The sequence below is a fragment of the Cardiocondyla obscurior genome, linkage group LG11 (assembly GCF_019399895.1).
Source record: "Cardiocondyla obscurior isolate alpha-2009 linkage group LG11, Cobs3.1, whole genome shotgun sequence".
Taxonomy (NCBI): domain Eukaryota; kingdom Metazoa; phylum Arthropoda; class Insecta; order Hymenoptera; family Formicidae; genus Cardiocondyla; species Cardiocondyla obscurior.
Window position 1 is genome coordinate 6,628,565 of NC_091874.1, and position 23,807 is coordinate 6,652,371.

A 23,807-nucleotide genomic window follows, 5' to 3' on the forward strand; every position below is an offset into this window, starting at 1 on the left:
GTGCGTGCGTGCGTGCGTGCGTGCGTGCGTGCGTGCGTGCGTGCGTGCGTGCGTGCGTGCGTGCGTGCGTGCGTGCGTGCGTGCGTGCGTGCGTGCGTGCGTGCGTGCGTGCGTGCGTGCGTGCGTGCGTGCGTGCGTGCGTGCGTGCGTGCGTGCGTGCGTGCGTGCGTGCGTGCGTGCGTGCGTGCGTGCGTGCGTGCGTGCGTGCGTGCGTGCGTGCGTGCGTGCGTGCGTGCGTGCGTGCGTGCGTGCGTGCGTGCGTGCGTGCGTGCGTGCGTGCGTGCGTGCGTGCGTGCGTGCGTGCGTGCGTGCGTGCGTGCGTGCGTGCGTGCGTGCGTGCGCGTGCGTGCGTGCGTGCGTGCGTGCGTGCGTGCGTGCGTGCGTGCGTGCGTGCGTGCGTGCGTGCGTGCGTGCGTGCGTGCGTGCGTGCGTGCGTGCGCGTGCGTGCGTGCGTGCGTGCGTGCGTGCGTGCGTGCGTGCGTGCGTGCGTGCGTGCGTGCGTGCGTGCGTGCGTGCGTGCGTGCGTGCGTGCGTGCGTGCGTGCGTGCGTGCGTGCGTGCGTGCGTGCGTGCGTGCGTGCGTGCGTGCGTGCGTGCGTGCGTGCGTGCGTGCGTGCGTGCGTGCGTGCGTGCGTGCGTGCGTGCGTGCGTGCGTGCGTGCGTGCGTGCGTGCGTGCGTGCGTGCGTGCGTGCGTGCGTGCGTGCGTGCGTGCGTGCGTGCGTGCGTGCGTGCGTGCGTGCGTGCGTGCGTGCGTGCGTGCGTGCGTGCGTGCGTGCGTGCGTGCGTGCGCGTGCGTGCGTGCGTGCGTGCGTGCGTGCGTGCGTGCGTGCGTGCGTGCGTGCGTGCGTGCGTGCGTGCGTGCGTGCGTGCGTGCGTGCGTGCGTGCGTGCGTGCGTGCGTGCGTGCGTGCGTGCGTGCGTGCGTGCGTGCGTGCGTGCGTGCGTGCGTGCGTGCGTGCGTGCGTGCGTGCGTGCGTGCGTGCGTGCGTGCGTGCGTGCGTGCGTGCGTGCGTGCGTGCGTGCGTGCGTGCGTGCGTGCGTGCGTGCGTGCGTGCCAGATCGTTTTCGAACTCCGCGTAAATGATGCAGTTAAAGGTGGTAGTGAGTGTTTTTTCAAAACGCACTTCAAGACGTAAACTTCCATGTTTCACGAGATTTCAATGTCCAGCACAATTGGCGGATAAGTCAGGTGTGAGATCAAAAGCAAAATGAGTAAATTCTTGCGAATAATCTTTTCTGCTTATAGAATTACCCTCGTTCAGAAAGTGAATTCCGGTGTCAGAGAAGAAAGTGTGATAAGCCTCGACGAAAAGTGTCTTGTCTTTGTCAAAGCTCGGCTGTAGCGGTTTGCTAGGAATTTGTATGCCGTCTGCGTATTGCGAGAAATAAATTATATTGTAATTTTTGAAATTAAACGGATTTAATTTTTTGTCGTTGTTAAACGTCTTGTTGTCGACATAGCCTACTATAATGCGTTTTGGGAGTTATCCGAGTATCACATTATCTATCGACTCGCCCACGAGGCCAGAGTGAATAGTGAACGTTTTAACCTCAACTCTGGTAAGCGGATATTTAGCGGTTGTTTTACTTAGCATTCGTGCATGAGAGAGTAGCATCGCGGGGCTTATTTTCGCTCTTCTGATAAGGAGACTATCGTCGAGAATACGTATTTTCGATTCCGTGGTGTTTTCCATGAGACAAAACGCGTCTTTCGAGCGAACAAATCTCAATCTGACCCTTACTCCGTTGATTAAAAACTTGTCTTGGTTGAAAACGTCGCAGTGAAGATGACCTAGAAGGTCTAGCTCGCGCCCATCGAATACTTTGCGCGTCTTATTAGAGCGGGATTCGGAGTAGCCGAAGTCTCGTATGCTCGTCCATCATACCAGGGGTGTTTGTGTCCCACAGACATGATGTCAGATGAGAGGTTTTTGCGGCTGAAGAATAATTTAATAGCGCCTCGATGTAGGCGCGGTAAGCGTAGGCGTTGTTTGGCGGTGACACGAGTTTTTGATTAAAATATACGTTGATTTGGTTGAACATGGAATAAAGCAAATAATTTACGGGACCTACTTTGTACACGGTACTTCCTCCTGTAGAGCCTGTTAATGTTTCTGCGGCACCTGATAGAGCAGTGGTTTCTACCTTTATACGTAGACTCAACATGGTATGTGTGAGATCTAGGCAGTCTTCTCCGTGTCCGGGTATGACGAATTCTATGGGTGAGTCGTCGGCTAGCGACGTTACCGGTTTGTAATAAATCTATTGTGAGCTTTCGATACTAGTTTGAGTGGGTGGTAAACAGAAAAAATCAAGCTCGCTTTTTAAATACTCGTTCGAGTGCGTCTGAAGAAAGGACATACTGCTTACACCACTCTATAAATTTTTCGTTCGTTCCAGAAACTTAAGAAAATATATCGGACACACTGCGTTTCTTTCCGACGCTAGTGTGTTTTTGTCTTGCGATTTTTGACTTTTTACTGTTTCCACCCTTTGTGCGAGTCTTCTTCTTCTTCTTAGTTTTCCTCGTCGTCGTTGACTTCGATTTCTTTCTTCGCGTAGAACTTTTTGTTGCAGACTTTTTACTCGTGCGTTGATTCTTTGTCACGAGGGGACTATTGAGCGTGTCGAAGGGAAACTAAAGCGCCGGAATTTTTGGGCCCTCTTTATACCCCGATTCCCTCATCAGATTGCTTATTTTTTCTTTAGCTTTTCTTTTAAAATTCGTACGCAATTCGCGGAATCTCGTCTGGAGTGCTTCTTTGAATGGAATATCATTTTCAACATCGTCTATAACGTTTAATCCAGCGCGCAAAGCTTCTTTACTCACAGTGCGTGCGCCTTTATGTAGATAAGGAAGAACTTTTCTGAATAGGCCTCCAAGAAAACTACCGATTCCGTGCCCACGCTGATAAGTCGCACCGACGTAAACACGTGGAATACCTCCTCCGCGGCTAAAGTGTGTATCGTGATAATTGTAATAAAAAAGCGCCAAGTATAAGCGCGCAAAAAGCATTCTCGACAAACTTTTTAAGTAAAATTGAGACTATTCCATAAAAAGACTCCTCCAAAACCAAGATTCCCACAAACAAAGATTTCCCAAAAAAAGAACCCCCCACCCCTAAAAAAAACCCCGAAAACCAAAACTCCTCTCAAAAAAAGACTTCTCCAAAAAAAAATTAATTCTCAAAAAAAACTCCTACAAAAAGACTACAAAAAGAGACTCCTCCAAAATAGAACATAAAATGTGTACATTAATATCAAATACTCTATAAAAATAATGAGATCAAATAATAGCGTCAAGAACCTGAAGAAGCTAGAAAATTTTAAACATTACAAACCCATGTGGAACCGTAAAACGTAGACCTAGGTTCGCCCCGATGATAAAATGTAATTAACATTACAAACCCATGTGAAACAGTAAAACGTAGACCTAGGTTCGCCCCGATGATAAAACGTAATTAACATTATAAACCCATGTGGAACCGTAAAACGTAAACCTAGGATCGCCCCGATATGATATAACATAGTAAAGTATAAAGAAAAAAAAAACTTGGCGCTGCGAAACCAAATCTTTAAAATCGAAAATAACAAAAAAAAAAAAATTTGGTTCTACGAAACCAAATCTTTAAAATCGAAAAAAAAAAAATATTGAATAGAAAATGTAAACCAAAAAATAATAAAAGTAAAGAATTCTAATAAAAAATATTGAAACTAAGCAATGCAACAAATTTTTCCCGTCCTTAAAAAAAAAAATGGAAAGAGAGTGGGGAGAAAAAACAAGAAGAGTGACGACATAAAAAATATGTTTAATATAAAACAAAAATATATTGAAAATGCGCAATGCAGCAAATTTTTTGCCGTCCCACTTTTACAGACTGCGGACTGTCGGATGTATTATAAATCTTAATATACATCTGGTGTGGTTACAAAAATCTGATACATAGTACATCGTAAAAAGCAAAAAATTATAATTTGAAATTTTAAATATTGTTTTTTTCGATTTTAAAGATTTGGTTTCGCAGCGCCAAGTTTTTTTTTTCTTTATATTTTACCATGTTATATCATATTGAGGCGATCCTAGGTTTACGTTTTACGGTTACACATGGGTTTATAATGTTAATTACGTTTTATCATCGGGGCGAACCTAGGTCTACGTTTTACGGTTTCACATGGGTTTGTAATGTTAATTACATTTTATCATCGGGGCGAACCTAGGTCTACGTTTTACGGTTCCACATGGGTTTGTAATGTTTAAAATTTTCTAGCTTCTTCAGGTTTTTGGCGCTATTATTTGATCTCATTATTTTTATAAAGAATATTTGATATTGATTGATGAAAGTCTTTTTTTGGGGGAGTCTTGGTTTTGCTTAAATATAATTTTTTCTTTCTTTACATTACCATGTTATATCATATCGGGGCGAACCTAGATCTACGTTTGTACTGTTCCACATTGGTTTGTAATGTTAACGTTTTATTATCTGGGCGAACCTAGGTCTACGTGTGTACGGTTCTACATGAGTTTATAACGTTTAAAATTTTCTAGCTCCTTTAGGTTCTTGGCGCTATTATTTGATCTCATTATTTTTATAAAAAATATTTGATATTGATTGATGAAAGTCTTTTTTTGGGGGAGTCTTGGTTTTGCTTAAATATAATTTTCTAGTTTCCTTAGGTTTTTGGCGCAATTATTTGATCTCATTAATTTTATAAAGAGTATTTTATATTAAAGTACACATTACATGTTCTATTTTTGGGGAGTCTTTTTTCGGTGGAATCTTGGTTTTGAGAGTCTTTTTTTTGAGAAGTCTTGGTTTTGCTTAAATATAATTTTCTCTTTTCTTCAGATTCTTGGCGCAATTATTTGATCTCATTATTTTTATAGAGAGTATTTGATATTAATGTACACATTTTATGTTCTATTTTGGAGGAGTCTCTTTTTGTAGTCTTTTTGTAGGAGTTTTTTTTGAGAATTATTTTTTTTTGGAGAAGTCTTTTTTTGAGAGGAGTTTTGGTTTTCGGGGTTTTTTTAGGGGTGGGGGGTTCTTTTTTTGGGAAATCTTTGTTTGTGGGAATCTTGATTTTGGAGGAGTCTTTTTATGGAAGAGTCTCGATTTTACTTAAAAAGTTTGTCGAGAATGCTTTTCGCGCGCTTATACTTGGCGCTTTTTTATACCTTTTTTTTAAAAAAGGTATTTTTGGGGAGATTTCATTCATTTTGTAATTTATAATCAACAATATTAATGTACACATTTTACGTTCTATTTTAAGGAAATCTTTTTTTATAGTTATTTTGTAGTTTTTGTTAAGGATTTTTTTTTGGAACAATTTTTTTTGGTGTAAGTTTTGTTTTTGGTTAAAATACACATTCTGTTTTATTTTGGGAAGAGTAATATTGAGGGGTTATATCAATCTAGAGACACGTTAGTATTTTGCGTTTTACATATAACATGCAGCAAAACTAACCATGTTATTACACTATATGTCATTTATTCTTAGCAATCTTGAGATTTTCGAATTTTAACAACAGTCCAACCAATCGCTTTCTAAATAGGTTCCGTTAAAAGCTTGTATATTATTGATTGATTTTTTTCGATAAAATTTTTGACATATATAATAGAATGGGCCCCATCCAACGCCCATTCTCGTGAGACGCACCAAATTAATACTTTTCGTCTCTCCGTTGCAATGTTACATTTAACACCTCTAACGTTTTTATAAAAATATTGGTCTCAGGCGTACAGCAGCCTTTTATCGGCGCACTGCAGCCTTCTGTCTACGCACAGTAACCAATATTTAAAACCAACGCCCATTCTCGTGAGACGCACCAAATTAATACTTTTCGTCTCTCCGTTGCAATTTTACATTTGAGACCTGTAACGTTTTTAAAAAATAATGGTCTTAGGCGCTCAGTAACCTTTTATCGGCGCACAGCAGCCTTCTATCTGCGTACAGTAACCAATATTTTAATCATTTCGCAAAATTTCCTATTCAAAGATATTAATATTTTCTCATTCCATCATTGTTAATCATTACGCAAGGTTTCTTATTCAGAGCTATTGAGATTCTTTTTTTTTAGCAAAATTTTCATAAATGTCTAAACTTACTATTAATCAGATTTTATTTTATTTTTTTAATTAATTAAATAACTTATTGGTCCATGCTTGCAATTTGTTAAATAAATTTATTTTTTATCAATTTTTTGTAAAAAAAGTATATAAAGATCTTTAGCACCTCTGGGCCATTGTCGTTTTTTAATTCGCTCATTATCTATTTCAATCCAACTATTAAATTGTCTACAAATACTTCTATAATTTCCTTCTTCAATACTTGAACCATAATGAAATATAGCATTCATAACTTTATATGATTTTTCAGCTATTGATACTGTAGCCGTTGGAATCTGAGATATATTACATCTACGTATTGCTTTTACAACTTTATCGTTTTTTTAACGAAAATATTGCAAAATGAATAATAATTATATCTTTTGTCAACGTTAATTTTTTTTTAAACAGTACACTATTTCCTGTACAATTATCACAAAACCCGTTATCAGTTTGATACCAATGAGAGTATATAACATTAAATAAATCTTGTAGATTATAGCTCTGTTTGTTAAAATTAATAATAACTATCGAAATAAATAAATTATTAGAACTAATTGTTTTTGTATATTGACACGTAACACACCGAATAGTAGAAGTTATTTCATGCTCTACTGACTCTCTTATACACTCGTACCTTGTACACAAAGTTGTTAAAAACTTGATTCCATCTAGTTTTATATTCATCGTAAACGATTCTCCTAAATCTTGTCGAACATCATATGTATTTAAATTACTCATTCCATATTCATACCGATGCATTAACATACGTAGAATACTTGATTTATCACAATTAAGGAGTTGCTTTCTAATAGGACTTAAATGAAATAGACATTGTATAACCGTATTAGCATAACATACAACATTTTCTGTATTTTCAAAACCACGTAAAACTCAAGTAGTATTTATTTGTAACGTTTGATTTTGCTGATCATTTTCTTGAACTGCTTCGACTAGTTTAGATTGTATCCATAGAATATCTTTCACTTTGATACGACGTTCCTTTTGCATAGTAATTATTTCTGCCTCTGGTTTGTACTTATATTTTAGTCGATTGTATTCGTTAATAGCTTTTTCGTCAGCTGTCACTTTGGAAGGATCAAAGTTAATCAAATGCAATCCTTCCACAGTTGTTACTCGAGACAATGCAACATAAGATTGACCACAATTAAATATAGAATTGCCTATATCAATAACAGCAGTCTGTAAACTCAATCCTTGACTTTTATGAATAGTTATTCCATAACTCAGACACAGTGGAAATTGTTTTCTTACAACAAATGCTTTATCCACCACTTCAAATTTAACTTTACTCTTTCTATCAAATATTCTAATCCTGAAGGTAAAAGCAATTTAATTTTTTCCACACAATCAGTAGATATATCTCGTACAACTGAAACTACTGTAGCTATTGTACCGTTCACCAGACCCAAAGTAGCATCGATATTACGCCTTATCATAACTTTTGCTCCAATTTTAATTACAATTTCTTTTGAAAGTCCAGCAGTTTTAGAATTATCATCATCATTATTCGATAATACTTTTAATACTTTTTTTTAAAATGTACAGTCAATTGTATCTTCAGCAATTAGTAATATCTCTTTTGAATCAATGCGACTTAACATAGCTGTATTGAGAGCGTCACACATATGACGTGCAGGTAGTAGACAAACAGCGTCCGATGAACAATTATTAATAAAATCGTATAATTCCTTTAATCTGGATTCCAAAGAATCACCTTTAAAAATTATTTTTCTATTTTCAAGTACGACACAATCAGTCGTTGTCAATGTACCAATACGAATTCTCGACAACAATTGCCTATATGTATCGTCTCCTCGCTGACGCATATTAATCGTCAATTCATCGTAATGAAATAACGTAGACCACAAATTAATGGCAGTTAAAGAACCAATGCATTTGTTAATTTTGTCATTTGATAATTGCGCAAAAATACAATCTTCACGTACAGGAGGCAATTGAAGTAAATCGCCAAATAAAAGAATGTGTTTTTTACCGAACCAACCATCTTCAACGTCATTTGTATCAAATATTTCTGTCAATCGAAAATGTATATACATTAAAACCAAATTTGATATCATTGACACTTCATCAATTACAAAGAGAACAACTTCTTTAAGTTCAGTTCGTAAAACTTTTAATACATGATTAGACAATGGTTTATACTTTGAAGTCTGACCATGTTCAACAGGTAATTGAAGTAATCTGTGAACAGTCAAACCATCAATGTTAAACGCTGCTATACCAGTAGGTGCTGCTAAAGCAGTATCTTTGTTGAGATTATGTTTAATCCAACATTTAATCGTTTTAATTAAGAAACTTTTTCCAGTTCCACCTTCTCCACTAACATATAAACGTAATATCGAATCTTTTGACCTTACCGTATCAATGACTCTATCAAATACTCTTAGTTGATCCGCATTTAATTTTGCTATCATTTCTGAAACATCGATATTATCTATTTTTTCACCAAGATCTCTAAAATCTTGCATCGCTTCACCAGCTTCTATATTTTGAATACCAATCGGATTATCAGGATCATCCTGAGACACATTCTTTAGTTGTAATTCTTCATCAACTTGCTGAACCAACTGTTTTGCATTTTCAAATGCTTTTTGCAATTCTTTTACTTTTTCATGATATTGTAATGCCTCTGTAAAATGTAATTTTGCTTTTTCAAATGCTTCTGCATAAGTGTCACAATTATCTCTAAGATCGTCTAAATTTCGCCATGATTTAATCATAAGCAGTAAAGAAAAGAAGTAATCTTCGGGCTGTGTTTCAACATTGTATTTATAGTGATTAATAAGACATGCACATCGTCGTCGTTTAATAAAATGTTTACTATCTATTTTATAATATTCAATTAAATTATTCTTTGGCTCAGTTGTCGTGACATCATACCACTTTGCAAACTCGTAAAGAGACACTGATTCCAATATTTCCACTCTATTTGGATAATAATCATCTACTAAAGCCGGACAAAATAAATCTGTGGATTCTTCATCTAGAGCTTCAATCTCTTTACGACTTTTTAATTTTTTCTGTCGTATACGATTAACGTTCAACCATTTAATAGTTGTATTACAATCAGTTCCATATAAAGGAATACTTATTAATGTATCTGCAGCTTCAAGAGCTCCACATTTCCTATTAGTTATAGATCGTAAACCATAATTCCAGAGAACACTGGCCAATGATTTATTTTTATTATTTTTAAAACTCTCAAGATCAAAGTCAGATAACTCACTTTTACCCGCTTTATTTACATACTTAGTAACATACCATGTAAACAAGGTCGACTTTTCACCAATAAATTGTATATCCATATTTCCTTCCCATGCAGTAAGAAGCACGGGATTATAATCATTAATACCAACTTCATCTTCTGTTCTAGAAAGATCATACAATCTACTTTTATGTTTCAATTGTTTTCTACCTGCTATTGCAGTTGCTACATCTCTCATATACAATGTTTCAGTAACAGGTCGTGGAAATCCAAAACGACACCTACGAATAACTTTTCGTCCTACTTTTTTCGATCGTAGACAATAATCATTATGTCTGTGTCGTTGATGTTTATCAACACGACCGTACAATAATGGTGCAATATTTTTATCTGGCTTTTTGCAGCTAATGTATTGCGAAATAAATTTTAAAACTTCTTCTACAGAAGATTCTCCAAAAATTGGTGGATTTTTTATCCAAATTAATAAATAAAAATGTTGTATGCCTCTACTTTGATATTCTCGTCGCCAAAAATAGTGCGTTACTTCTCCGATCGGAAAATCTTTCGAACAAATAAAATTTATCATCGCTCGAAATTTATTATCAAGAAATCTCGACGTTGATACAGGATCTTTAGCAACAAGTACACTAGTACTCAACGAAGAATCTTGCCATCCATTAACTTCACGAATATATTCACCTAAATCGTCCCATAACCATTCACTAGGACTTAACGTTAAGAACCATGTTGCAGGTCCGTAGTGTCGAGCCATACAATCTAAATCGCTTCTTGGTCGACGCCAATATTGCTCTGTATTTCGAAATACGGAAAATATAGTATTTAAATTGGACTCCAACAGTTTTTTCGACATAGCTTCTAAATATTCCGCAGCCGTATAACGGCTTCGTGGATCAATTATATTCATTTTATGATAAATTCCACGACTTAACTGACGAATATTTGCTCTATTTAACAAATAAAATAAGTATTGTTGATTCAGTCTAAATTGTGGATGCTTAGACATCAAACGACATTTAATAAATTCATGTTCTTCAAGTTTGTTTGGTCTTTTTTCATCATATTGTCCATTTTTACCGAATGGATATAAATCTGGAAAACACATCAAATCCAAATTCTTTTCACGATTATCCAAAGGTACATCTTGAATTTTTAACATTTGATACAAAGCAGTTGCAGTTTTATTTTCTTTTTTTTCATATAATGGATATATAGTATATTGCTCGTAGTAACTCTCATTGTCATCTTTTTGAGTCAACATAGCCTTGCGCTGATGTAATTGAACTTCATCATCTGTCATCTTTTGCGTTTGCAAATTGGAATTATTTAAAACATTTTCTTCATTAAATGGAGCTTCTGCATCATTTTTTGTTTCTTGTGCCTGAAATTCTACGTTATTAAGACTTCCTAAATTTAATTGAACATGTGTTATGGGCAGTACAATGCCAGAATATAAAAAGTTATGAACTTTCAACCATTTTAAAGCTTGATATATTTTTTTTAAATCCACTAATTTTTCCCAAATAATTTTTGATTTAGTTGGAATATTTCTAACTAAGATACATAATTCGTGATTTAAATTTATTGGATCAATTTTTGAACATAATTTGTTAAAAGTTTCTTCTAAAGGAATTGGTAAATGAAAAGTTGAACCTTTAACTTTTTGTATTTTTTGTCTTTCTGGAATTACCTTATGAAAAACTGTTCCCATTTTAACTACAGTCTGAAAAGCTTTAGCTCTCTGTATAAGTATTTTCTCAAATTCATTAAGAGAAGATATACACTCCGGTACATCATTTGCGAATAAATTATTTAGAATACAATAAGCAGGTAACAGTCCGCTACGAAATTTCTTATCACAATAATGACATATGTATTCAGGATTAATTTTTTGTTGATTTACATATGCCATTAAATCGTTCCAAATTGGATTACTTCTACGTGTTTGAACTTTATTATTATTAACTTTTGAAATATTTTTCTTGTAACAAAGTCTTTCACACGATATACAAGTATATCGTGGTGTATCAAAAGAACGTTTCTTCAAAGCTTTAAACGCATTTTGATATTTTGAAATAATATCATCATCACTCATAATTGTATCACTTTGCTGATGCTTGTATATATCCGCTAATTCTTGTGCTGAACGTATAATTTCCTGTAGTTTATCAACTTTACCACAAGTTAATGCTTCGTCCAACTGTAACATTTTTTGATAAGAGCTATAAAGTTGGTAAAGCATACGTCTAATATATCTCACTTTTGGGAAATGCGGTGATAATAATTGAACCGGAATAAACATAGCTTTACAAAGATTTAAATTAATGTAACAGCTATGTGCGTGACCCTTTTTAGCATTTTCTAAATTTTTGTAAAAAATTGTTACAGTGCAATCGTAAATTCTTTGCATTAGTTCCGGAATTTTCCTCAAAGTACACTCATTTATAGCTTCTAACAATTTTTGATATCGTTTGATTAGAAGCGGATCATTAACTTTACATAAAGTACCGCATAACCACGATTTTTTTGCTCGAGCTTGTACCAAAGGTTACGTATTAACAATTTGTCCTTTCGTATTTAACATTAAAAGTTCCGTTACATTAACTTTGAATGAATTAATATCACAATACGTCGAATCAATGAAATAATTTTCAGACGAAGCTGTATGTCTAGATATACCACAAAATGCACTTGATTTGTAATCAACTGTAATACATTCTGCAGCAACAGACAAACATGTTTCAGATCTATTTTTGAGTTTAGCTAATATTTTATACATATCACGAACAAAAGTATCTCTAATATTGAAACACCACCGAACAATTTGTTCTACTTTCAATCTTTTTTCAATATAAGATTTATTACTATTAGTAATACCTTGTTTGTATAAAATATATATCACATATGTCTCAAAATAATTATGAGTTTTTAAATAATTTGTGGATCTAAATTTTGCATATTTTTTAAAAATATTTTTGACAGGATTACTTGTTTCTACTGCAACTGTGTACTCTAATATTTGTTTCTGGTAGTATTGCTTATTATAAAGCTACTTACGCTCTGAGTGCAACCTGTAGAACGCTTTTTGTCTTTTTTGCACATGCTCTGAATTGAAAAAATAAAATATTCGTTTTCGTAAATGTTCTTTTTCTTTATTTTTTATGTATAGACATTGTTTTTTTATGCGATAAATTTCTTTTTTTCGTGCATAATTTTCTCTCCGTTTAGCAAGCTTATATTCGTTACTATTTTCACAGTCTTTTTTCTGTTTAGCTCGTTTATTTTTTCTCTTATTATGTTCACATGGTTTTCTCTGTTTAACAATATTATTAACCGAATCTTCTTCATATTTACGCCGCTTTTCAGCACCTTTATTTTTTTTATCTTCATGATTTTGACAGCGTTTTTTAGCACATTTCTTTAAATTTTGTGCATAATTCACTTGGTCATTATCATGTACATTGTCTTCTTGCTGACATTGTTTATTTTTATTAATATTATTTAATTTTTGTAATTGCTTCTTATCATATTGTCGTTTTATACGTTTCTTTGTTGCGTCTAATTCTTTTGCTCTTACTACAGCTAATGGTAACACTTTCTGTGTTACGCCACATTGCAAATCTTGTGGAAAATGCTCTATCATATTAGTTTCAAAAATTTTTAATAAATGCGAACGCATTTTACTCCAATCATACTTTACTTTCTCGGGTTTTATATTGAATAATAACGACACGGCGAAAGCTATGGCAAAAACGCCGCAATCGTCACTATTTGGTTGTTTCTGAACAGAAGGAAATATAATTGAATTCTTTTTTTGAAAATCATATGTTGGAAACAACCTTGATAACATTATTAAATGATCTTCATGTACATTGTTTGAATTTAATGAATCATAAATAAATATACGTTTTGTACTGTAATAACTACATACCCAATGTTGTTGACTATATAATATTTGTATATGTTTTTTGTTCGGAGAGACAGGATTTATTGTTTGTGATAATTGTATCCGCCACGTTGAAACAGGTTTATAATCTGAATGGTTTTCTAACAGATTGTTAAAATGATCCATATGGACATCACTTAACCAATCTCCCCGAAAAATTTCATCTTTTTCTTTAAGTTGTAAAATGACTTTTTTTTTGTTTTGAAAACATGTTATTTATATTACAAATTTGTATTTATAAACAACAAAGCAATCGTTTTGTGCAGGCACACAACGGTCTGTGTTTTTTGACACAAAAGCAGACTATGATCTTTGGTGCAGATACAACGTATAATCTTTGGCACGAAAATAGCCTATGTTTTGGCACAGAAGTAGCCTATATTCTTTGGCGCAAATAAAGTATATATTCTTGAGTACAAATGCAGCCTATATTCTTTGGCGCAAATGCGGCTTATATTCTTGGGCGCTACTGCAGCCTATATTCTTTAGCGCAAATGCGGCCTATACTCTTTGACGCAAATGCAGCCTACATTTTTTGGCGCACAACAGCCTACGATTGTAAGCGCACAGCAGCCTACGTATGTAAGCGCACAGCAGCCTACGTATGTAAGCGCACAGCAGCCTACGTATGTAAGCGCACAGCAGCCTACATATGTACCCCTCAGGGGCCGCGGATCTGCTCCTCCCACCTCGGTGGGAGGGGTAGACCCGCGGTACGGGTGTCTGGCGACCCCGAGGTACCCGAGCCCGGCACGCACTTTGCCGAAAGGAGTGACTCGATCACTCCAAGGTGATAATGGGTAGGCGGCCCTGACTACAATCGCCCGGCCTGCTGGGGCCGTTAGGGGGACACTAGTCCTCCACCACGCAGGGGGGGGGACCTCAGGGGCCACGGGAGCCTCCCACTTTTTCCTGGGAGGAGTAGATCTGTGGTTCGGGGTGTGGCGACCCCGAGGGACCTGAGCCCGGTGCCCACTTCACCGTAGGGGTGGTTTTATTCCCCCCGATGTGGTAGGGGTTGGCGGCCCTGAATACAAACGCCCGGCTGGCTGGAGCCGTTAGGGGGACATTAGTCCCTCACCATGCCACGGGGGGGGTTGGGGTGGGGGTCCTCCCGTCGGCCTTGTGCTGACAGAGGGAGTAGATCTCATCGTCTCGGCATTGCACGCGGGTGTTTCCCGCCGCCGAGGGGATGAGATTACCTCTACCCGTTCCGGCACGTACGTGGTGCGTGTTCGGGCGGGTATGAGAATACGCACCGGAGTCTGCACGCCAGGGGTGTGACCCCATGGTACTCCGGGGGCGTAGGGTGTTCCGGCCTGCGGGCCGGGCACCCCAGGGATATCGGCGCGCCTGTGTAGCGCCCTCGGCGTCTATCCGGGGTCGCAGCTCGGCGCGCCGCAACGAGGACCATCCGCTGGGGCCGCTCGGACGTATTCCGAGGCGGGGCCTGGCGGTTGGTCGGTCAGAGGGTGTTCCAGGCCGCTCGGAGGATCCGAGGCGGGGCCGGACACCCGGGGGCGTCTCGACCGCCACGGGGCCGCTCGGACGTATTCCGAGGCGGGGCCCGTGACGCGTCTATTTTTCTTGGGTGGAGGGCACGTGTGTTTGCGGCCCTCCACACATTCATGTATGAATGTGTGCGTGTGTATGTGTCCCCGGCCGGATTGCCGGTGGATATTTCCTGGAGACTAGCCAAGGGGGGAGTAGTAGCCCCCCGACCGTGGCCCACGGTGATGTCAGTACCTGACCTCTGTGGCGTACTACGCGGGTGCGTAAGTCCAGGCAGTGCCAATAAGTCCTGGCGAAAACCGCAGGAAACCACATGTTCAACGTGGGAAGTACCGCTCCCGTTGGGCCGTTCGGAGCCAATCCAGGAGTTGAAGCCAGCACATCCGGGCGGGTGTGTGGAGGGGCGGCGGGCCACCGTCCCCTCATAGCCCCTGTTGGGGGGGGGTTTGTGTGTGTGCCCTAACAACCCAGCGCCGGTGGAGGGATGAGCGACGTTCGGATACGTAACGCGTCCACCACCGGGCTGGTGGGGGGAAAACCGGGGGAGCACGGATAGGGCAGGGTCGGCCTGACAAGCCGATTAGCGGTTTTCGTGCTCATTTTTAGGGCATTTTAACTGGGGGAAAGGGGGCACCTGCGCTCTGCCCTGCCATGATGGCCGAACCCAGCATAAATACTACACACATATGGCTTTCAAAAATAAAATTCAAAAGGAAACTCAGGAGATGGAGGGCGATTCGTCGCCGGTGAGGAAGGGCGCCGCCTGCACAGCGGAAGCCCGTGACAAGAGCGCTAAAGACGCTCAAGAAATTGCGGCCGACACCCCTGAGAAGGGGATTGATGTGGGGCCATCATGCCTTACGAGCGATACGGACGGAGAGTTTTTCAAACTCCCCCGTGTCGTTTGCATGCGGGTGGTCAAACCCGCTGACAAGATGTCCCTTAAGGACAACACGAGGAGGAGACCTGGTCTGCGGATCAAGACGCACCAGGCTTCTAATAAGCCAATAGCGTTTGGGTCAATAAGACCAAACGCTGGCTCGCCACCTCCGCCGGAGTCCGAAATCGGAGCTCCCTCGTGCACGACCGAGGGAGACATCACGGCGCGGTCCGTGCAGGCATCTGATGGCTGCACGGATACCGCGCGGGACTCAGAGCTCTCGGACGTTTCGCTTCGCTCCACGGCGTCCGGAGCTTTTAAGAGGAGCAAGAGAAGCGGAGAGCCGTCCTGCGCCAAATCTCGGCGCGGGCGGTCACCCTTCTCTGTCTCCTCTAGCGAGGTAGAGGATCGGACATGGATCCTCCTCGAAAAGGAGAGGATTATAAAGAAAAGAGGCCGCCCGGTCGTCACTGACGAGGAGTCGCGATTCTCGCAATCAAGGAGAAGAATCGCGAGCTGCGAGCCCTCCAGGACGACGTTGAAAAGATGAAAAGGATTGCCGAGGGAGATTACGACCCCTCGGCATACAAAGGAAGGAGCCGGTCCAAAATGGCCGAAAGGCTGCAGGAGGAGTCTGCCGGACTCCCGATAGGAGCCCTCGCGGCGGACATTCTGCAAGCCGCCAAGAGGGTGGCAGAAATTGCCCTTAAGTCGGGCAATCTAAAGGGCGGCTTTGTCCGTATATTGAGGGAGGCTGCCCTTAAGATTGAGGTAAGCGCGGACGCGATGGCCCAAAAAGCGCTCCCGAGCGGCGACGCCCTCGCGCAAAAAATAGAGGCGCTGAAGGCGGAGGTGCGCGGCCTGCGCGAGGAACTGGCTCAAGTTAGAGCCAGGGAGGGCGCGCGCACGGCGCCTCTTCCCCCGGATGGGCCGGAAGAGGCTCCGCAACAAATGGAGGTAGAGGCTGACACCCCAAAGGTCACCCTACCTCCTAAAAAAGACTGGCCCGCCGCTGTCAGGCCCCCGCTCAAAGGGGTGAGTAAGATACTCAGTGACAGCGGCAGTGAAACGCTTCCACCTCCAAGGAGGAGGAAAGAAAATCGGCCCTCCCTCGTCGCAAGCGAGAAGAGGGAACAGCAAAGCGTCGAGAGCCTAATTAACAACAGGCTCTCGAGCTTTGCGGACACCATGAGGGAGGAGATACGGCGAGCGGTCTCCTCCCTGGCTCCACGACCCGAGCCTAAATCCTCCCTCGACGGGGCCCGGTCATACGCCTCCGTGGCGTCCGTCCCGAAGGACGTCACCAAGAGGCGCCCGGTTCCCGAAGAGGGAGGCAAGGTGGAGAAGCGGGGGAGAGGGCGAAGGCTAAAATAGCCAAGGCTTCTCCCCTGCTACGCGGCTGTCTGCCCCAAAACAGGCAGCTGCGAGGAGGGCAGGCGAGCCTGAACCCTCCACTTCTCGGGAGCATAGGGCACCTGATCGCCCTCCCACACGCCCCACGGAGACATGGTCTCAAGTCGTGGGGCGTAGAGAGAAGAGAAAGGCGGGTCAGCCCCAGCCTGTTGCTCCTCCTTCCAAAATGAAGGAAGAGGAGAAGAAAAAGGGTGGCAGGCCCATTGTCCAAACTGCCTCCCCCCCTACTACTAATCCCGCGGCCCAAACCAAGGGCCAAGGGAAGAAGAAGAGGAGAAGGGTCCCAAGGACCTCGGCCGTAGTTCTTTCTTCCCCCGGAGAAGACTACGATAAATTAATGGCCGAGGTCCGGGCCAAAGTAAAGCTGTCGGAGGTGGGCATTACCGACAAGGTTAAAATGCGCACAACAGTCACGGGGGCCATACTAATTGAGGTCCCCGGATCGGAGAGCGACTCTAAGGCGGATGCCCTGGCGGGCCTCATGAGAGAGGCACTAAAGGGGCGAGATGCGAAAATCTCTCGCCCCTCGATCTCCGCCGAGGTGAGAGTTTGGCTTCTTGAGCCTTCTCTCACCAAGGCGGAGGTAGTGGAGGCTGTGGCCGACAAATGCGCCTGCCTTCCCCGGGAGATCCAGGCCGGGAAGATAAGGCCATTTGCCGGCAAGATGGGCAGCCTTTGGCTGAAAATGCCATTGGCCATAGCCAAGAAGGCTGCGGAGGGCGGGGTCTTGGGAATTGGATGGACTAAGGTCAAGATAGTCCTCCTGGACCCCCGCCCTCTACGCTGCTTCAGATGCCTGGAGCGCGGCCACACCAGAGAGACCTGTCCGAGCACTACGGACAGGTCTGATAAATGCTATCGGTGTGGCGGCTCCGGGCATTTAGCAAAGGAATGCAAGGCCTCCCCCCGATGCCCGATTTGTACGGACATTGGGAAGAAGGCTGACCACGTTCTGGGTGGTAAAACATGCACCACCCAGAACAAAAAGGGGATCGTGGCGGGCGGGAAGAAAGGAGGATCCCCCCCTCCTCCCGCCCCTGCCGCTGGAGTACCTATGGAGGTGGACACAGCACCGTCCACCTCCACAGGACCAAAGAGGAAGCCCCTGGAGAAGGGAAGTAACAAGGCCAAGTAATGGCCCTGAAACTCCTCCAGGGAAACTTATGCCGCTCCCGCCCAGCGCAGGACCTTTTCCTGCACACGCTGGCGGAGAGCGGCTATACGTTGGGTATCGCCTCCGAGCCCAATCACATTCCCCCGAACCACGCGTTGTGGACGGGTGACCTCTTGGGCTCGGTGGCGATAACATGGAGGTGGTGGCCCGGCGCACCTCCATGTGCATCGCTGGAGCGCGGCGAAAGGTTCGCCGCGGTCCGCTGGGGGCCCGTGGCGGTTATTGGTGTCTACCTGCCGCCACCGGGCTCCCCGGAGGAATACGGGAAGTGGCTGGAGAATATCGGTGCCTGTATCGACAGACTCCGGCCACTTCCCGTTCTGGTTGCCGGGGACTTCAACGCTTGGTCTACAGCGTGGGGTTCCCGGCAAACCAATGTAAGAGGACGTCTCCTAGGAGACTGGGCGGCCTGCAAGGACCTGGCGCTCCTTAACCAGGGCAGCGTGTCCACGTGTGTGAGGCCGCGGGGCGAGTCCATCGTTGACCTTACGTGGGCTACCCCTGCGGCCGCTAACATGGTTAGCAGCTGGAGGGTGGCGGCGGAGCTCGAGCATCTGTCAGACCACAGATATATATCTGTGGAGCTCGGGCCCCGCGCCACCCGAAATGGTACGGATCGTCCCATTGTGGAACAGAGATGGGCCATCCGGAGCATAAGGGAGGATGTCTTCAAAGCCTCCCTTGAAGTCTCCGGATGGAACAGGGACGGTCGGCCTCCCGCACGCTTACCAGTGCAAGGGGAGGTCGACCAGTTAATGGAAGAGGTCACCGCGGCCTGCGATGCCTCTATGAGGAGAGTGCGGCGCAGCCCGCGACGCTCCGCATACTGGTGGAGCGAGGAGATCGCGGAGCTGCGTCGAGAGGCGACTCGCAGGCGCAGAGTGGTGGCCCGGTCTCGGGACGATCCGACCAGGACACGTGCCCTGGAAGCCTATAAGGAGGCCAGGAAGGAGCTGCGGTCCACCATAGTTAAAGCTAAGGCGGAGGCGTGGGGGGAGCTCATCCAGAAATTGGATGAGGATCCGTGGGGGCTGGCCTACAAGATAGTCACCAAGAAGCTAAGGCCAGCAGCCCCCTCGGTGACGGAGACCCTGGATCCGGGGGTAGTGGGGGAGGTGATAAACACCCTCTTCCCCGACGCCCCCCCCCTGGATCTGGGGATAAAAGAGCCTCCCCGCCTACTGCAGATACAGCGGGATATTCCTCCTCTGGAAGAGGAGGAATTCCTGGCTGCGGCGGGCCGCAGCTTCAGGGGTAATACGGCCCCAGGACCCGACGGGGTCCACAAGAAAGTGTGAACCCTGGCCTTGCAGGCCGTCCGAGAGGACTTGAGGCACCTGCTGGACAGGTGCCTCAGAGAAGGAGTTTTTCCTCAGCAGTGGAAGCAAGCCAAGCTGATACTGCTGAGGAAAAAGGGCAAGGAGGGGGACAGCCCCTCCTCTTTCCGCCCCATATGCCTGCTGGACGAGGCGGGGAAGCTGCTCGAGAGAGTAATCGCCAACCGCCTCGTCCGGCATTTGAGTGAGGTGGGGCCAAATTTAAGCCCCACCCAATTTGGCTTCCGGGAGGGACTCTCGACCATAGATGCCATTACGCATTTGAGGTCCCTCTCGGAAGAAGCAACGTCCCAGGGGGGGGTCGCACTCGGCGTTTTGATAGATATATCAAACGCCTTTAATTCCCTCCCCTGGGATGCCATTTTGAGATCCCTCCGGCGGCATGGAATACCCGAGTACCTATGCGCCGCCGTGAGGGATTATTTTAGAGGCAGGTGCTGCGCCTACACAGACCGCGATGGGCGGCTGTGTAGGCGGCAGCTGCACTGCGGTGTGCCCCAGGGTTCCGTGCTAGGACCCCTCCTTTGGAACCTGGGGTACAACGCAGTGCTGAATACGGCCCTACTCCCCGGCTGTCAAATCATCTGCTATGCAGATGATACGATGATTTTGGCCGGGGGGGGGGGGAATTGGAGGAAGGCCCAAGCCAGGGCCGAGGTGGCCGTCCAGGCGATCCTGGCGGCCATCAGGAGGATCGGGCTGAGGGCGGCCACCAATAAAACCGAGGCCATCTGGTTTTATGGCCGAGGCCAGGGCTTCCCTCCAAGGGACGCCATCAACATCGATGGCGTCCCGGTGATTCCCGGGCCCACCGTCAAATACCTAGGTCTGCACCTGGATGGACGGTGGGCCTTTGGACATTTTAGGGCGGTGGCCGAGCGCGTCACGAACTTGGCCACCGCCTTTAGAGGGATCCTCCCAAACCTGGGAGGACCCTCTAACGCAGCCCGAAGGCTGTATGCCAACATGGTGCGCGCCGTGGCCATGTACGGCGCGCCCGTGTGGGCCAATGATCTGGCGGCCAACAGGATGAGCCAAACCGCCCTGGAGAGGGCCTTTCATCCTGTGGCCGTCAGAGCAAGCAGGACGTACAGGACCGTGTCCCGCTCCGCGGCCACGGTCCTGGCAAAACTGCCGCCGTTGCAGCTAACGGCGGCGGAGCACTCGCGGGTGTACAAAAGCACCCGCGAATATCAGCGGAGGCACGGGGTGCGGCCGATTCCGTACATTAAAAAGAGGATGAGGCTGCACCACCGTGCCTTAACAGTGGAGCAGTGGAGGGCGCGCTTGCGCGCCCAGATTGAGAAAGAGGGCGGGCGCGCATTGTGCGCCCTCGAGCCAGTCCTGATGGACTGGCTCGACCAAGAGAGGACCTCCTTCCATGCGGCGCAGGTAATTACAGGGCATGGCTGTTTTGCCAGCTACCTGTATCGCATTGGAAAGGAGGTCACAGAGGCATGTTTCCACTGCGGGGCACCTCGCGACGACGCCCAGCATACGCTGGAGAGGTGCCCCGCGTGGCAGGAAGAAAGGGATGAGATGGCCGAGAAGACAGGGCAAGACCTGTCTCTCTCGGCCATCATAAGGAAGTGTCTGGAAGACGAGGAGGGCTGGAAGGCCTTCCTCGTCTTCTGCAGCCGCGTTATGCGGCAGAAGGAAGACGCCGAGCGGGAGAGGAGGGGACAACCGGCAGCAAGGGCGCCGCCGGCGCCAGGTCCCCCCCCTCCTCCCGCACCAGCAGCAGCAGCAGCGAGGAGACCGCGCGGCGCGGTGCGGGGGAGGCGTTTACCTTCACCTTCTCCGCCGCCGAGCCGCGCGCATCAGCAAAGGGCCAAACAGGCCCCAACGGGCGCCACATGCCCGCGCCGGGTTGGAGGTAGGGGACGGGCGCAAGCCTCCCCCCTCCTTCCTGGCCCGGACATAGGCGCCCAGACGGTGCGAAGGAGTGCGCAACTTTTGGCGCGCGCGCCCCCAGCACCGTCTTGACAGCAAGGGGTGGGGGACGGGGGGTCCCCGTCGCGCCAAGTCGGCGCGGCGGGGGCTTTCTCCGCTCCTCCCGCCCCACGAGGCACGGGGTCGGGTGCAGCAGGGGAGCTGCCCCGAACCCGACCCGAGAGTTATGTCGCTGCGGCGACACCAGAGAGGCCGGCCCGCCGTAATAGTGCGGGCCCCGTCGCCCTAAGTTCCGTGGGCGGCGGCGCGGGGGACCCACCCAAGCCACCGGGTGGGTCGGTGCCGAGGGGGTTGAGATGTATACGACCGTGATTCCTCAACCCCCTCACCAGCCATAGGCACCAGAGCGGGCAAAAGTCAGGTTTTAGCCGTGTATGGGACGTTAGATAGTCCGAGTCCGGCATAACCCGTACCCTTCCCCGGGGTGCGGGTATCCGTAAAGAGGATTTCCTGACTATAAAAAAAAAAAAAAAAAGCCTACTTATGTAAGCGCACAGCAGCCTACGTATGTAAGCGCACAGCAGCCTACGTATGTAAGCGCACAGCAGCCTACGATTGTAAGCGCACAGCAGCCTACGTATGTAAGCGCACAGCAGCCTACGATTATAAGCGCACAACCGCTTTTATTTTTAAAAATCCTCCAAATCGACCTGACCTTCAAATAGACCTGAAAAAAGAAAAAGAAATTACATTCTAACGTAAAAAACGTGGCGTGTGGAGAGAACGGAACGTATGGAAAGAATAAATAACGAGGAAAGAACGAAACATGTGAAAAGAACAGAGCGTACAAAGAGAACGGAGTGTACGGAAAAAACGGAAAGCGCAGAAAAAAGAGAACAGATAGCGCGAAAAAAACAAAGCGTACGGATCATTAATTGCGTAAATTTACAACCAAAATGCTACAACCGCGTTTTTTGATTAATTCAACCAATCAAAAGCGATTCAGCCAATCAGAAGCGCAAAAAGTACAAAAAAGCGATAGAGAATAGATAACAGTCAACAAGAAACGAAAGAAAATACATAACAATCATTAATTGCGTAAATTTACAACCGAAATGCTACAAGCGCATTTTTTAGTTAAATCAGCCAATTAGAAACGATTCAGCCAATTAGAAGCGCGAAAAGTACAAGAAAGCGATAGAGAATAGATAACAGTCATTAATTGCAAAAATTTACAACCGAAATGCTACAAGCGCGTTTCTTAGTTAATTCAGCCAATCAGAAGCGATTCAGCCAATCAGAAACGCGAAAAATACAAGAAACTGATAAAGAATAGATAATAGTCATTAATTGCGTAAATTTACAACCGAAATGCTACAACCGCGTTTTTTGATTAATTCAGCCAATCAGAAACGATTCAGCCAATCAGAAGCGCGGAAAGTACAAGAAAGCGATAGAGAATAGATAACAGTCGACAAGAAACGAAAGAAAATACATAACAATCATTAATTGCGTAAATTTACAACCGAAATGCTACAAGCGCGTTTTTTGGTTAATTCAGCAAATTAGAAGCGATTCAGCCAATCAAAAACGCGAAAAATACAAGAAAGTGATAGAAAATAGATAATAGTCATTAATTGCAATGCTACAAGCGCGTTTTTTAGTTAATTCAGTCAATCAAAAGCGATTCAACCAATCAGAAGCGCGAAAAGTACAAGAAAGCGATAGAGAATAATTAACAAGATAGAGAATAGATAAATCAACAAAAAACGAATCTTTAATTGCGTAAATTTAAATCGACATGCTACAATCGCGTTTTTTTGCTGATTCAACCAAGCAGAACCGAGAAAAGTACAAGAAAGCGACCGAGAAGAGATAACAGTCATAGCGAAAAAATAAGCGAAGATTGCAGGAAAAAGCGAAAACGTATCTTACCCTAGTTATCACTATATGCACGACGAACAGTCCTAAGCCCAATCTGCACAGTCAATGTTAAAATTATACGCGATCTATCACAAAACCACAACATAAACAATATTTCACTCTCGCTGTAGTGACAGCCGTCACAAACTATGTAAATATACGTTACGAAACTCACCGTTACTACTACAACTTGTTATAAACTCACCCATACAACGCAATCGTTTTTTGTTATTCTGATCTCAATTCCCTCCATTTCAAAATGGCGAATGTGCCGGCCCGTCGAGAGAAAGAAAATAAATAACAATCATTAATTGCGTAAATTTACAACCAAAATGCTACAAGCGCGTTTTTTTTA

General features: G+C 44.7%; 1 protein-coding gene across 1 annotated transcript; it reads left to right on the forward strand.

Annotated features, from left to right (window-relative positions):
- The first annotated feature begins 16,321 nt into the window (after positions 1–16,321).
- On the forward strand, positions 16,322–17,086 carry LOC139106682 (ribonuclease Y-like). Its single transcript, XM_070663620.1, has one exon. It carries the CDS (start codon positions 16,322–16,324, stop codon positions 17,084–17,086), a length of 765 nt encoding a protein of 254 aa, XP_070519721.1.
- Positions 17,087–23,807: the final 6,721 nt, after the last annotated feature.